At 34.1% G+C, this 16,863-nt stretch overlaps 2 protein-coding genes across 2 annotated transcripts in view; one reads left to right on the top strand and one right to left on the bottom strand.

The window, feature by feature from the left end:
- The window catches only part of LOC117099994 (lymphoid-specific helicase-like), a 46,834-nt gene that overhangs the window by 12,400 nt on the left and 17,571 nt on the right, over positions 1-16,863 (top strand). The window contains exons 13-18 of the mRNA XM_033239520.1: positions 318-476; positions 1,135-1,280; positions 2,176-2,410; positions 3,578-3,697; positions 4,507-4,623; positions 6,977-7,136. Of these exons, the coding sequence (XP_033095411.1) occupies positions 318-476; positions 1,135-1,280; positions 2,176-2,410; positions 3,578-3,697; positions 4,507-4,623; positions 6,977-7,136 (937 nt within the window). The remainder of the gene's footprint in view (positions 1-317; positions 477-1,134; positions 1,281-2,175; positions 2,411-3,577; positions 3,698-4,506; positions 4,624-6,976; positions 7,137-16,863) is intronic.
- Positions 11,123-16,863, bottom strand: part of LOC117099995 — an 8,472-nt gene continuing 2,731 nt past the window's right edge. Inside the window, exon 2 of the mRNA XM_033239521.1 lies at positions 11,123-16,430. Coding sequence (XP_033095412.1) covers positions 15,449-16,315 — 867 coding nt within the window. The 5' untranslated portion in view covers positions 16,316-16,430 and the 3' untranslated portion in view covers positions 11,123-15,448. The remainder of the gene's footprint in view (positions 16,431-16,863) is intronic.

The following is a 16,863-nucleotide window of genomic DNA, read 5'->3' as shown; positions in this document are numbered from 1 at the left end:
GATTTGTATACTGTAGGATTGTATCCAGCAGGTTATAGTAAATTTTAAATTTACATTGTAAATAATAATTCACTTTCATTTTTCCAGCCCAGAAACATAGACTCAGAAATACAGGGATGGTGTTCAATAGGGATTATTTCAGTTAAAAAAATTATTTTTGTTAATTGTATAAAGCTTAGATCGGTCGGCCAATTTATTAGTGTCATGGGCCCTGACTGTACTCTCATACCAGGACCTCTCGAACCTAGTTACACCATTGTTTATTACTATTTAAAAGATTTATTATGCAATGGATAACCTTTTTTCATCAACCTTAGATCCTGACCCCATTTTTATTGAGACGTCTGAAATCAGATGTTGATCTGACAATACCACCAAAGAAAGAGATCATTGTGAATGCGCCAATGACAAGTAAACAGCAAGAATTCTACAAAGCAACTCTTGACAAATCAATCATTGAAAAAGTCAGACCAAAAGTAAGATCAATTAAAATTAAACACCTAATTTTTGTAATATATTATTAATTATCTAATTGAATTGTCTGCTCTCATCATTTATAATTATACAGTAATATCTCTCAATTACCAACCTCCCATTTACGAACTCTTGATTTTACAAACCAAATTTTCGGTTTTGTAAAATCATGCATTGTTAAATTTAAAGATATTTTATAAGTTAATATCAAACAGTTTATCGCTCAACTGCTGTGTTTAAGTGTATAAAAACCTGTTGTTGCCATGTTGTTATAATAAGATAGACGCCCACACAAGATTCAAAGGCGGGAAAAACATTGGTTTTTTTTCGCGTCAAAGGGATCTGTTGCCGAGTGATCTGAATAATACCTCCATGGTTATAACAAGCAGTGAATGATTAAATTTAACCTATGAACCCTATTTATCTCTTCTCATAAGCTTTGTCTGAAAAACTGTTGTACTGTATGCCCATATATAGTCATGATGAGTCTATATAGGGTCATGGTGCGATGTCATCATGACCAAATTTAGGCACTTCACATGTTTTTCTTTTTGTTTTTTTTTCAAATGAAATTTTACAGTCTGACAGGGCTTCATACTTTGAATATCCTTCACTCTTAATTTTTCTACAACTGAGTATTGATTTGTTAACCATTTTCAGGAAAAGGAAGACACAGTAGCACTTACACCAAATGGAAGACCCAAACGTAGCTGTTCCAAGAAAGTTGACTACTCTCTCATTTTCAATGAGAATGAGACTGATGATGTGGAAGATTGGTACAGTAAGATCCGTGATACTTTTGCAAAGTGAGTAGTAAATTGTAAGAGAAGTAGCTGAAGCATTGTTGACATTTCGGTTTGATAACAGAATAACAAATATCTCAAATCGTCATTGTACTACCATGGAGATGCATTTATTAGATTCATGTTCACACAATTTCTGAAAGAGGCAGTTAAGTAGGCCTATTTATTGTTCACTAAAATTGGATGTTCACTGGACATCCAATTTTAAGTTCTTATCCAAGAAAACTTGGTTTTAACAACTGAACCCTGGGCGAGGAGGGACTTGATTTTAAGGCTGTTTGTAGCAGCACTTCTACATAATACTGCTAGAGCACTCGACTCACTACATATAAATCATCATCATCATCATCATTCTTAAGTCACCCCTGTTTTCTTTTTTCACATCGTTGAGAAGTATAGTAAATAGATACCTTATTTATATTTGTTTTCAACTCAAAGTAAATAATATTTTAATCAAGTTCCTGTGTAGCATTGTATCGTACCAAGCATAGCTGATTAAACGAAAAGTTCCTTTATTTCTGTTGTATAAATAAAGTGTCTCTGGCAGGATTTGAACCTGCAACCTCTCGCTATCAAGGCGAGTATCGTACCCATTAGACGAGAGAGACCTATAGAATTTAGGCACAGATCTAACCCCTGGGCATGTTCTCTCATACAACTGACTGAAATGCTCACACATAGTGGAGCTGTGGTAAAATATATGAATTTTTAAAAATATGGTTTTATCTTTTTATTTGTGTTCTCTAAATTTGCGATTTAATTTGAATGGAAGTGGCAGTAGCAAGTCTCAGTAAATAGAGTATTCTGACCATAATCTGAAATCTAGAAATATATCAAAATATAATCATTCCAATTGCTAATCTCTTATGATTTATTTCCCTCAATTATATTTATCCAGAGAATCTAATTTAGCAACCAATGAAACTGCAACCATTACTGACTCTGTTGTGAACATTAAGCTGCAAAATATTGTGATGCAACTCAGAAAGTGCTGCAACCATCCGTACCTGCTAGAATATCCACTTGACCCCGTCACACAGCAATTCAAGGTAGACGAAGAACTTGTGCAAAGCTGCGGTAAGCTTCTAGTACTGGAGAGGCTGTTACCAGAACTAAAAAAGCGAGGACACAAGGTAACAGAAAGGTCCACTGATTAAGTATTGAAATTTCGAGATTCAATATCTTTACATTAATTATGTCATTAGGAATCATCCTGATGATGACATAGTTAATTTGAAATATTGAATCCCAACACGATGGTGTGTATTTCGATACGTGGAGTATGTATTATACTATCTTACAAGGTAACAGCGCCTGCTATTATAATTTTATTAATCTAGAAATATTTTTTTTAATTGGTAACAGTGGTCTCGCCAGCTATACTTAAGTGTGGTGGGACTGCCACGCTTGGGAAAAAACAAAATGACCACCATGCTTATGTAAAACTGCATCACGCTTAAAATATCAGCACCACACAGTACAGTAAAGTTTATATAAAACATTACCAAGATCACTACTGAAGTGTAGCACTGCAGGCAGTTCCACACTGTTTCTATTGTCAGTGCATACTGCAGTGTAAGGCACACAACCCAACCACCTGTGCATGTAGGAACTGACAAAACTAGGTAAACTCAGGGAGGGACGGCCCTGGTAGGTCCTACAAAATAGTCGGCTGGGTACTGTGACGTCGTTCAGTACTGTGCATAGGTAGACTATTGTAATATTTAGTAATTTTACGATTTGATGAACAAATATAACATTTAAAAATCTGATTTTGTAGGTATTTCCGATGTAGTCTAAATCCATCATCAGTTTTAAGAAGCGTGATCTCCTTCCTGGGCTAAAATCGTATAAATTATATTGTATAAAACAATGTTTATTAATTTACGTGTTGTACCAAAGATGGCAATGATTTAGAATTATGCACACCACCCTTTAAATTTTTGGAAATTCCACCACTCTTAAAAAAATATCCTGGTGAGAGGGCTGAGTTAAGCAAAAATAGTTTATAGGTGGATTCAAGGGGTGGCCCAGCCAGCACTTTCCCCATAAATTTTGTAAATATTAGAGAAAATTTAATTCTGAGAGTGTCATTTCCAGCCACCGAGAGATGCCATAGCCATAAAATGTTGTGCCTTAGCCCCAACCATGTTGGAGCTGAGGTGGTTTAGATACCCTAATGAAGTATCTAGGCACAGTATAAACGATGGCAGATCCAGTAATTTGGAATAGGTGGTGGGGTTGCAAGGGAGGACTTCTGTTCTACTTTAATTAGTGCCTGTATTTCCGTATGTGTGTAGGTACTTATCTTCTCCCAGATGACGTCGATGCTGGATATACTGCAGGACTACTGCTACTTGCGGAAATACAACTTCTGTCGTCTGGATGGCAGCATGGCATTCGCGGATAGACAGCAGCAGGTAAGTGGCATCCAGGAACAATATATTAACTTGATCAGTCTCTTTGATCTCCTTGATTTCCTTCAATTATTTTTCTTTTGTAAATCGGTTTGGCGCAGTTTGAATCATTTTGGTCCTTAAGGTCGTGGTTTCAATCCTTCACTGTGCATTTCGCTTGTTCCTTTGAGCAAGGCACTTTATCTACATTGCGCCTAGCTAGTCATGCCATATCTTGGTCTTACCTTGCACAAAAAATTTAATGACAGAGAAGCTGGCAATGTTGAACAGAGATATTAAGTGTCATTTGGTTAGGCTAAATAATGACATTATGAGATCAGCGAAACAAGCAACATACCGTGCCCTTTATTGTATTTGTAGGCCTACTAATTAAAATGTAAATTAAATATTTGTGTTGGTTTTGAGGTAAATAGACAGTACATTTGAAATTAACTCTTGTACAAAGGAACTGTACAGGAATTAGGATATATAATTACCATCTTACAAATTGTTTGGGGTGGGGGCGTGGCACCAATGAATAGCGTCCCTATTTTTGATATTCAAATGTTGGCAGGTATGCGTAATCTTGCAGTTAAGTTGTTTTACTATGGAAAATCACTAGATTTTAGGTTTTGTGCCTAAAGAGAAGAGAGGTGGTACTATCTCCAAAATGACTTATTATTGTTGAGAACTGAGATTTTCACTGGTAATTCTGAAGTGTTTAATATACTCCCAAATGATTTTATCTCAAAATTTACAAAAATGTTAGCAACATTTTTTGTCTTGGGACAGCCACTCAATTTGTTAATCATTTTTTATGGTTTCTTCCTCAGATTAAAGATTTTAGCAATGATCCTGAATTCTTTATCTTTCTGCTTTCAACAAGAGCTGGTGGATTAGGAATCAATCTTACATCAGCTGACACAGTTATCATCTATGACAGTGACTGGGTAAGTTGAGAGGCAGGAGAGGAGTTCACTCAATACCAGTGATCACAAATCGACCCTGCTTGCTTTTTGTAGATTTAGGTCAGGTTCTTACGAGAGCCCTAGTATCCGGATCGGGAGCTAACCGTTAGCACCTGTGTGGGAATGCCTGATCGGTTAGCACTAATCATTAGAGTTATCTGGATACCGCTAACAGTTAGCAAGCGCTATCGATTAGCAAGTTGAGCTGTTTCTATCATCAACCAATCACATGTAATGATAATAATAATAATAATAGTGTAGTTTTATATAGCGCACAAATCCATCTAATGTAAGATGCTCAGGGCACTTGAAATGTGGACTAGTGACTCGATCAATAACTTTCTTCGCCCCTAAGGGTCCCTTCGTGTCTGTGCTACCCGGTAACCCGGTACCAGCAACTCTCGTCGTCCACCACAGGGGCTGTCTGTTCCAGTACACCGGGGTATCCCCCTACTCGTCTCGTCATGTACGCATTTACAATTTCCAGTTTCCTATTTTCCCAGTGATTCAATCATCATACTCTTGGTATTCGAATCGGGATTTTCTCGTATAGACGCGCGGCACCACTGTATGAGAACAAAGCCCTGATGATCATTATTACCTCCGCCAACGAAGTTGGCAGGATGTTATGTTTTTGCCTGGTTTTTTATTTAGTTATTTATTTGTTTGTCGGCATATTTGTTGTGAACAGCCTACAGCCCATAGTTTGTATCAGAAATTTGTCAAACTTGGCCACAATGTTCCTTTACATAAGATCTAGAGTTGATTAAATTTTGAAGGGTCAGGGTCAAAGGTCAAGATCACAATCAACCAAAACTATTTTAAAAATTTATTTGTCCACAGCCCATAGTTTTAATCACAAACTTGTCAAACTTGGTCACAATGTTCCATGACCAAATATCTCAAAGTATGTGAATGCGGAAGGGTAAGTCTTAAAGGTCAAGGTCACAATAAAAAAATAAAACAATTTTCTTTTTAAACAATTTTTATCAGAAATTTGTCAAACTAAATTTTGAAGGTTAAAGTGTAAACAAACATATGACCATTAATTTCAAAGTGATATATGTGAAAACAGTTTGGTGTAGTGGTTAGAAGAGTGTTTTCCACACTACTGGGTTGAAATCCCAAGGAGTGTTTTCCACACTACCGGGTTCAAATCCCAAGGAATCTACTTGTTTCTTTTTTTTCATTATTTTTTTTATGGCGACAATATGCAGGGGAAATTTATACTGAGGAGAATTATGATGTGAGCGAAGGTATGCACTCTCCAAGTGCCCTCTAGTTTGTTATTATTAATGTTTATACGATTGTTATTATAGCTGTTGTTGTTGGAAAGATAATGATAATGTTAACAATAATACAACAATAATGCAGCTATATTTTAATTTTTTTTTTTTTTTTTTTTTAAATCTTATTTTGAATACATAAAATAATATTCATGGATAAAAACACAATAAATTACCAAAAAGGCAGACTTATTCCCACTGTGGTCCAAAAAATAAGATACAGAATAAGAATAATAATCAATCAAACATTTATGCAATACAATGAATTCAAAGAGTAAAATAATTAAACACCTTAATTTTAAAATTTCATTATAATATTCTTTACATTTCCTTTTAAATAATTTAATTGAAGGTATGCTTTAAACTGAAAAAGAAGTGAATTCCATATTTTAATTACTATAATTTGTTTATTTTTTTTTAATAGATATTTAATTATTTATAGCATAAATTGATAGAGGGCAACTCCACCTGTGCTGCTCAAGTGTACTGCCGGCAACATAACACAACAAGTATACATACATTTTTCGTCTAAAATTATCTTCCCCGAACTACCAGCCGTTAAGTCTGTGGTTCTACAATGTATAACAAAGAAGTAATAAATGCAATGTTACCCCGATTTTGACAAGTATAGTTTCCCCTAGCGCCCTCAGCAACACCCTGTGGGGCAAGTAAACTAGTTGCTGGCAGCCAACATGCATATTTCTGGGGGGTATTTTTTGAGACAATAAAGTTGATTCTGAAGCCATAAATCAGTATGTTTTTATTAAGTGTTTTTACATGCCTAAATTGCTGTACCTTAATTGTCAATTAGTTTGCATTTGATTGTATTAAGAATCCCTGTAGTCAGCAGTATTTTCAAGTTCTACAGAATTCTAAATGGTAGGTAATATTGTTGACTGTCCTTGGCTCTCTGTGTAAGTGAAAGTTTTAGCACTAATGCACTTTAGCACTCCACCCTAACCCTGACAAAGTGCATTAGTGTCAAAAGTTTCTTTTATAAGAACCTGTATAGGAATTCCTAACTACAGTCTATTTATGTTATACCTTAGAACCCACAGTCAGATCTGCAGGCTCAGGATCGGTGTCATAGGATTGGTCAAGACAAACCAGTGGTCATTTACAGACTAGTGACTGCTAATACCATAGATCAGAAGATTGTTGAGAGAGCTGCAGCTAAGAGGAAGCTTGAAAAAATGGTTATACATCAAGGTAAGTTGATTTTGAAAATATTTAGATGTATAAAATATAAAATAACAAATTTCTGTTATCAAATTTTGGGGGTTCGGCCAAACTATCATTATCACACAAACGTATACGGGTCAAGTTTGCAGATAAATGTGAATAATAGGATGCTGGTATGGACATATATCACTAATTAAATGTAATGAAAATCCTACCTGATTTGAAGTAAATTGTTGAATAGATCCAATTTCTTGGGTATATACACATAACACTATACACGTTAAATGGCAATTAAAATTTAAAAAAATTTAATTAAAGCGACACTAAAGTCCATATAGTCAATTTTTTTTATAGAGACATGGTAACGTAAGATACCGTAACTTTAGTTACTGTAACTTTTTGACATTTGACCTATTAATCGTAATCCGTTTGAATTTTTAGTTTACCTGTTAATAGTTCAATGACCAACAATTATGTGATATGCATTGAAACTTTTGAAAACTGTCTTCAAAAAAAAAAGTACATGTCTTTTTTGTGTCATGTAAGTTACCAAGGTTTAAAAAAATATTGAAAAGCAGTTGGAAGTTTTAAAAGCAAAATGATAGACATACTGTTTTAAATAATATTTAGTTATACTGATGAAATGATTTTATATTTGTGTAATCATAAGTAGAGTGGATGAAAGTAGGTAAAAATGTAATGTAAGTTACTGAGGAATTGCGCAAATAAGTAAAGGTCTTTATGAATTAATATTGCTGTAACAGGGTCATTATGCCAAAAGTCAGTCATTCCTGTTCTACAGCCAAAAGTGAGTCTAGATATCAATTTTCAGTTAATAATCTTTATCCTATATCAAGATCTAATGACCCTGAAATTTCAAGTGACTGTAACTTTTAAATGACTTGGAATTGGCTGTAGTTGTTCGATATATTTATGTATGCAACAACAATAATTAGGCATATGAGCCTAATTAAACAGCCCAATTAGTTAAATATAAATGTTAATGGTTTCCCCTGGGCTATGTCCCTGACTCGGACTGGTGCCCTTTTTCCCTTAATTCCAGCTTTGACTCACTTCACTTTACAACTCAAACCATGCCACCTTCTAAGTAAACATTATCATCATCCTTGTCATCATCGCCATCGACACCATCATCATTAGTGTTATACATCGTAATATTTAATACATGATTGAATTTAATAACATGAACAAACAATAGGCCTACTGGAGATACACTTTCTTTAAAATAAAACCAAACTTCTTAGATGATCCCTATGTTCAACATACAACAGTAACAGCCAGAAGATTGCTTTGTGATGAGTTTTTAAGACCAAAACACTTTTTCAGCTATCAACAAAAGTGAAGCCAGGCTGTTTGCTCAAGTCAAGTCGGCCCAAGTTTTGTAAGCTCGGCCCAAATTCACTCAGCCCCAAGTTGACTTGTCCCCAAATTTCTGTGTATTTGTGAAAATGTAGTGCTAATGATAACAATTAAAATATGTTTAAACTTGTGATTGATATCAGTATATATACAAAATAATGAAACAGGTTGTAATCAGCCTCAGTGTAATTTATATAGTCTGACCACAGAGTCTTTGCGAAGAACAGTGCTAACCATATCAGGGCAATTCAATATTAGAAAGGCATAAAGTGGCCAAATCAAATAATCATCAAAAACACCTGCTTGTGGGTGAATTGCATAACCAAATATAACACTAGTATTCAAAACAATAAAGTTTTTTATAAAAGTTATTGGAAATGTTATAATTTTTAACCATTTTAAATACAGAAATGATGATTTTTTTTGTTGGTTTTTACTATTGACAAAACTATTAATTTTCCTATTTATTTACCAATAGATTGATTATACACAGTTGTTAATGTTATCAGTCGACATGATGGGATAGTATATAAGTCACCTTCAGTCCTGATCATGTGATTTTATTTATTGTGGAGTAACTTGCTACTAAATTACTGTATAAGTCTAAAAGTTAGCCCTAAAGCCTTCAGATCCTCTGTTTTTAGTCTATTAATAATGCTATAACAAATTTATGGATTTTTTAAAAATAAATTAATTTCCAAGTAATTAATCTATTAATTATGTCCTGTGTATGCCACTTGCCGTTGCGTACAGGACATGTCCGTACACCACACTATGATATTTTCTCTTTTAAACACTATTATCTGCTATAAAATAATTGATTTATGTTGGAATTAATACTATGTACTACCCTGATTGGTAGTGTCTTAGTAAATGTTAAATAAAAGTTTTGTAAATTAATATTACTGACAAGGAAATACCCATATTTCACTTACTCAAAATTATGTTTACTATGGGTGGGTTGGGGGGAATGTTTAAACAAAAAACCTTACCATATCCAAAGATACATTACCTGTACATAATTTAGGATCAGAGCAGTTTTTTTTTTTAACAAATAAAGAAATCCTATATAGTAAAATGGATTATTGTGTATACGTACATATAAGCTGTATTCAGAGATGTCCCGTACGCCACATTTGGCTGTCCCGTAATCCATGCTTTCATAAAAGTTTTAAAAGTTAGTAATTCAATGAAGTCGATGTCTATTTGGAAGAAACAGGTGTTTACGTGTTACTGTCGAATTTAATAACATGAACAAACAATAGGCCTGTCAGGAAAAATTTGGTCCGGGGCAAAAATCGGTCCGGCTGACTGATTTTGGCCTCATAATTACTAGCCAAATGTAGTCCACATAAGCCAAAATCCATCTGCTGAAATTTACTTTTGCTGTGCTCAGCACACTTGGGCATCTTACGTCCGCAATAGATTTTTGCGGAAAGAACGATTCCTAAGCTTTTGCAGACGTCCATATGCTTATCTAGCCAATCAAAATGATGTCCATAGCTGACGCCTGAATTTGCATACAACACCCTATATAACAGTTTAAGATCGGCATGTACGGTATTTGGGTTTAGTTGAAGAGCCTTGGCGGGTAGTGAACATAGAGGAATAACAATAAGGAAAGGCTAAGCTACGGTATGTACACAGATATATACTAGTTGTTATATTTTTAATAGTGTTAAAGTACATTAGATGTGTATAAGAGACAGGGGCTATGTCCCTGACTCGGACTGGTGCCCTTTTTCCCTTAATTCCAGCTTTGACTCACTTCACTTTACAACTCAAACCATGCCACCTTCTAAGTAAACATTATCATCATCCTTGTCATCATCGCCATCGACACCATCATCATTAGTGTTATACATCGTAATATTTAATACATGATTGAATTTAATAACATGAACAAACAATAGGCCTACTGGAGATACACTTTCTTTAAAATAAAACCAAACTTCTTAGATGATCCCTATGTTCAACATACAACAGTAACAGCCAGAAGATTGCTTTGTGATGAGTTTTTAAGACCAAAACACTTTTTCAGCTATCAACAAAAGTGAAGCCAGGCTGTTTGCTCAAACACTAGTCCTTTTTCAGTGGTTAGTGCTGTCTCTTATACACATCTAGATGTGTATAAGAGACAGGGGATAAAGTGAGAATTTCATGCAAGCATGATTGGAAACAATAGGCTGGGTGAGATTAGAATAAACAGCCTAAACAAGTAAACAGGAAGGCCAAAAATAAACTTTAGAGGCAAGCCTCAATAAATAAGCCAAATGATTTATCCAGAAGAATATATATATATATATATATGTGTTCTTAAAGTCTACTATTGAAGCTGTTTCATTTTTTTCTCTATTCTGTCAGAACACATGTGGAACACAAATGAAATATAAGAATAAAAAGAAACCAATTATTATATTAAGATATAATTATAATATAAGCATTCCTCCATGACAATAGTATGTGTGTATTATGTGTGTATGTATTTATTAGATATTATATACAGTATGTCCGAAAATGAACAATTACATACATTGACATAAAATTTTATTTCAAATTTATAACTCTACCGGTAAAAATATATATATATATATATATACAATATACAATACAATATTTATTGGATAACACTTTTATAACAGTGGCACACGTTAGACAAATTCTAACGGTGCATCCAGAAAAGAACAAAGCAACAGAAATAAAAAAATAAATTCTTAATTATGAGAGATTTACAGATAACTCAAATAACATTATTGCCCACCCACCAATCAAATTAAACACTTAAAATAAACTACAAACAAAACAAGAATGACTGGTTTGAAAAGTCGTGCAAAGCAAACCATGATGCTAACCCACCCCGCAACGCCCCGAGCCGACGCCACCGGGCCCCCGCCAGGTAACGCAGCCAGCCGAATGCTAGCCGTCCTCCCAGTTGTTGGATGTTGTTTGAGGGAAGACCACCAGCACCCAAACAGCCCCACCACCCGACGAAGGTCCGACGTCATCGGTCCGAGAGAATGCAGCAGAGCAAGCCAACGGCCTGGTTACACTTTGAACGAATTTTCAGTCAGTATACAGTACATAAATAGAAACCAAATGAAATAATTTGAACATTTAAGAATATAAAAACAAAATTTAAATTAAATTAAATTAGAATTAAAAGAAAGCGTTTATGCTTACATACAGTATGAGTATGCACGCACAGGAATTATTACACAAGCTTAATGCTTAAAAAATCAAATATAATACTGTAATTACACAACAGCACAAATAAAACTTAAGCTACAAAATTTAAATAAGTCACATCTCCTTATCCACAGACTTTTGGCTAAAGATTTGCAAAATTTGTCAATTAAGAAATTGATATTCTTATCATAAAAGTGGTTATTTTCATTTCCGAGGATAAAATGTAATTTATTTCTATTATTAGACTGTTCGAATTCTTGGAAAACAAGTAGAAGATTGTTACTATAAAGTTGTTGTTTAAATCTGGCAATTTCGATTTCTCTGATATTATTAAGAATAGGACAAATTAAAAGAAAGTGAATTAAATCTTCCACCTCACCTGTATTACATAGTTTGCAATTGCAATTTTTACAGGGCATATTTGAGAGTTTTGCAAGTTTGTAATTCAGAGGAAGAGTGTTCGAACGCAATTTAAATTTTAATGATGCACCCTCAAAGTCACATTTGTCGAGAAGGTAGCCTTCTAAGTTGGGTACGTTCTTAATAGCCATATAGTCTTGTATTGATGACTTACTATTTCCATCATCAAGCCAATGGGAGAGTGACAAATCTCTCATGATACTTTTTGCTTTAAAAGCCCAATCTGTGCTCACATTATTATCTTCATCTTGTAATTCTAAGAAAATATTATCTATATTACAGTCGTTGAGAATGTTTTTTATACAGGTAGGTATTTTAAAGGCAATATCATTAAGATTATCTGATGATGTATTTACAATAGTTTTGTATAATAATTTAGTCCAACGATTGTCTTCCATTTTTAAAATTCTATCGGTGAAATTAATTCTATAGATATTTTGAATTAGAGAAATTTTGGACCACCCAAGATTACCGTACAGTGTAGCGCAAGGTGTATTACGGGGGCCCTTTAAAATGAATTGAGCCATTTGTAGTTGTAACTTTTCAATTCTATCGGTGTCACTTTTATTTCCAACTCATACAGAGCTACCATAATTTATCGATGGAAGAGCAATCGTTCGCCATAGAATATCTCCGTAGTATACTCTATTGAAGCTATTTAAATTACCGATGATTGATTTTATATATTCAATAAGGCAGTTACATTTCTGTACTACATGTTCAATATGTTTATGGTCGTTCATGAGTCTTGATATCGTGACCCCAAGATACTTGTAAGTTTCACATTCAGTTATTGATTGGTTTCCTAATTTCCACAACTTGTTTCTCTCTATCCTCTTTCCCACGACAAGTATGTTAGACTTGGTATGATTAAAATTTAAGTTCCAATCTTTGGCAAATTTGGCTGCTAAATCTAACATCTGTCAACTGTCGCTCATTTTCGGCAATTAAAATTACATCATCGGCCCAGAATAAGGCCCCGAGCCATGTGTCATTGATATGAACACCAATATCATTTGTTCTTAGAATTTTTGTGAATTTGTTAATGAATATACAAAATAAAATTGGAGATAAAACGCAACCTTGTCTAACGCCCTGTTCAATGGGATATTCGTCTGTTATACAATCTCCAAATTTAACCATGCCTTTTATGTTAGCATACATATTATCTATTATTTTCCATAAGCGTCCTCTAATTCCTACATTCCAGACGGCCTTCAGCAGACCGTCTCTCCATACAGTGTCAAATGCCTTCCGGAAGTCCAGGAAGGCCAGATATGTATTTTTCCCTTCTTTGCGTCTCCAAGCAGCTATGCTTTTTACAACAAATACATGATCTTCACATTGTCTGTTTTTTCTGAAGCCTCCCTGAACCTCCGAAAGAGCATTATTGTTTTCAAGATAACTTGACACATTCATTGCTATAATTCTGTTGTATATTTTAGATACACAAGATGTAAGGGAAATACCACGATAATTATTTAAAACTTTCTTATCACCTTGCTTAAATATAGGAATGATAATACTTAATTTCCAATCAGTTGGTTGTTTTTCGAAAGATATGATTTTTTAAAATAAATTTCAAAGAGCATTCCATAATAAAACCACCATTTTTTAACAGTTCATTGGTAATACTATCTTCACCTGGTGATTTACCGTTCTTTGCAAGCCTTAGTGCATATTTAACAATGTCAATGTAAATCTCTATATCGTATATACAATTTGGGTCGCCATCATCCCGATCAATGTTTCTAATATTATTAATAAATTGTGTAGTTTTTTGCATGTTACTGTTAGAAGAGTTAGGTTTAGATTTACTTAATGATTCCCAATAATTTTTTAATGTGTCATTCTTTTCTTCAACCCCTGTTACTATATTTTCTGACCCCGGAATCTTAAAGCAATTTGTGTTAGATTGATTGAACTTTGACCCTCTAAGTGACTGCCAAAATTCTTTACAACCTGGACCTCCTTTGTTTGCAATAACAATTGATTTAATTACCCTCATCTCCAAGATCTTTTTTTTAATTAAGTTTTTGGCAATTAATCTTTTCTGACATTGGTAATTCTGCCAAAGAAATTCACTGGTGGCCTCGTTTCTATCGTTTCTTTTAATATTTTCTATGTATCTGTGCTGCTTTTTTCTTATTTTCAATTGCTATAGCTGCTTCTTTGTCAAACCACGGTCTATTTTTTCCTGTAATTGTTTTTTAACAGATGCTTTCTTCAGCAGATTTGATAACTCTACTTTTCCATGATTTCCACAAATCATCGACATTGTTAAAAACACTTACATCCCAATCTTTAAAATTGTTCTCTAAATAAGCTCTATACACAGTAAAATCTTCCCCATGTCTAATATTCCAGATTGATTTTTTACATTTTCGTTTAGTTTTATATCGAGAATCTTTTATATTTAGTGTAAGCAACAACATATTATGATCGCTGCCCAAGCCGTATTTTCCTAATTCATCTACAATCATTTCTAAAATATAATTAAACATGCTTTTAGATGACAAAATATAATCAATTGTGCTAAGCTGTTTACCTCATCCCATCTCATTTTACCCTTACAAAAAATAGTGCTATTTAAAATTGAAAGATTAGCGTCATTCTTAAATTCTAACAATCTTTCACCATTCGTATTGAGAACAGGATCTCCATTAATTATGTTATTCCCAATTCTTGCATTAAAATCTCCTAAAATTACTATATTAGGTTCATCTTTACCATCGAACATATTTTCAATATTAATGATCTCAGAAATTAATTGATTGTACAACTCTTCTGTTTTTTCAACATTACTACCTTCAACAGGGAAATAGGCAACTGCTATGAAAAAAGGAGTTTTTTTGTTAATTTCAACCTTGATCCATATACGTTCAAAATCATCTAAACTTGAGTTAAATAAGTTTTCCTCCGTAATAACAATACTGTTTGATACAAAAAAAACCAATACCACCCCCTCCTTTAAATTTTTTATTTTTACCAATCCATCTATATCCTTTTATTAAAATACCTAAATCATTATTAAGACATGTCTCAGCTACCCCAAATATATCGATTTTATTGTTACACAAAAATTGGGATACTTCAAACAATTTTGGCCGAAGCCAATTAACATTATTAAAAGCAATATTTATATTTACAGAGTTGTTGTTTGAAATTCTTTTACCTTTTCCACCTCTTCTGTGTCGTCGTTTACCTGTACCTTGTTTGTGGTTAGAATGTGCTGGCATATTAGTTTTGTGTCCATTATTATTATCATTATTATTGCGCTCTAATTCATCTCTTAATAAATAATATCTATTATACGTGAGGTAGGATTGATCTGTGCTGCTGTGTGCCGGATCCTATGTTTGTCTTTCATTGCATTGTACTGTCTTTCTTCCGTCAGATCTTGTTTTGTAGCCGGTAGTCGTTCCGTTTCTTAGTGGGTTTTTCAGGACCTGATGTACGGATTCGATATTTCTTAAGAGCAGTCGTGTCCCTGTCCATGATAGATGTAGCCCTCCTCTGTTCAAGTTGGATTGTACGACTGAACCATTTCTCAGAAGAAATGTTTCGTCATTGTCAATGACTTTACATTGGTGCGTTTTAGCGATTTGTTTTAGTCCATTGTTAAGGGCATTCACTCGGTTTTGACTTCGTTGGTCATCAACTCGTGGGCACACAGTGGAGATAATGATATCTGTTGTCGGCGACTCTGTTTTAATATGACTGACTAGATCTTCATATTGATGTATGCTATTTGAGAAGCTCTCATCTGAATGGCAGTTGTTTGTGCCTACATGCAAAACTACAGTTTCAAAAGATGAACAACTGACCTCAGCTACTATGCTATCTTTAATATGATTAATACGTCCTCTAATACACTTGACCTCAGTATTTTTCAAACCTCTGTCCTTTATATCTCTAATAATCAAGTCTCCGATGATCAAAGTGTTCTTGTCCACTCGATTTTGATTTCTTTGTGTTTGAGTTGATTCATTGCCTCGGTTGCTAGTAGGCCTATTGTGTTGCTTGTTCCTTGCTGTTTTTGGTGGCAGGTTCTGTGGCATTGCTGACTCACTTTTGGTTTCTGGTGTTTGTATGTTACATCTAGATGTACATTTACACGATGGTTGAGCTAGTATACCCCGCATTGTTAATTTCATGTCTGTAATCAGATCCTTCTGCTGGTTTACCATGTCTCTTAGAGATGCAATTTCATTCGTCATGTCTAATATCAACGCGTCGAAGAAGCCTACTAATTGGTTTGTTCTACCGTCTGCCAAATGTGTCCATTGAAGTTCTTCGTCGTTTCACCGCCTCAACAGAATCTGCGATGATGCTCTATAAAAACAGTGAAATTCTTATTTTAGGTGATTTCAACCTACCAGAAATCCAATGGGGAAATCATCCTTCTGCGCCTTCAAATTCAATGGGTGAACACTTAATTGACGTTCTTCTGGACAGTTGTGGACTTTTTCAGTGTAACAAATTTCCAACACGTTTAGATAAAATTTTAGATTTGGTTATTAGCAGTAGAGATTTAACTACTAATGTTAATGTTGGAGACGATATATTTGAGTCTGATCACTTGTCAATAAAAATTGATTATCGTATTGAAGTGCAGTGTAATAACAATTTTAATAATTTTAATGATAGAATATTTTACAATTTTAAAAATTTGAACATAGATGATTTGTGCAATACATTAAATCTGTCTCTTATACACATCTAGATGTGTATAAGAGACAGCTCATCTGAATGGCAGTTGTTTGTG

The sequence above is a fragment of the Anneissia japonica genome, unplaced genomic scaffold (genome assembly GCF_011630105.1).
Source record: "Anneissia japonica isolate Jap-2015-1 unplaced genomic scaffold, ASM1163010v1 scaffold256_len832006_cov191, whole genome shotgun sequence".
Taxonomy (NCBI): Eukaryota; Metazoa; Echinodermata; class Crinoidea; order Comatulida; family Comatulidae; genus Anneissia; species Anneissia japonica.
The sequence above is the reverse complement of the archived record's forward strand: the minus strand, read 5'-3'. Positions and strand labels throughout refer to the sequence as shown.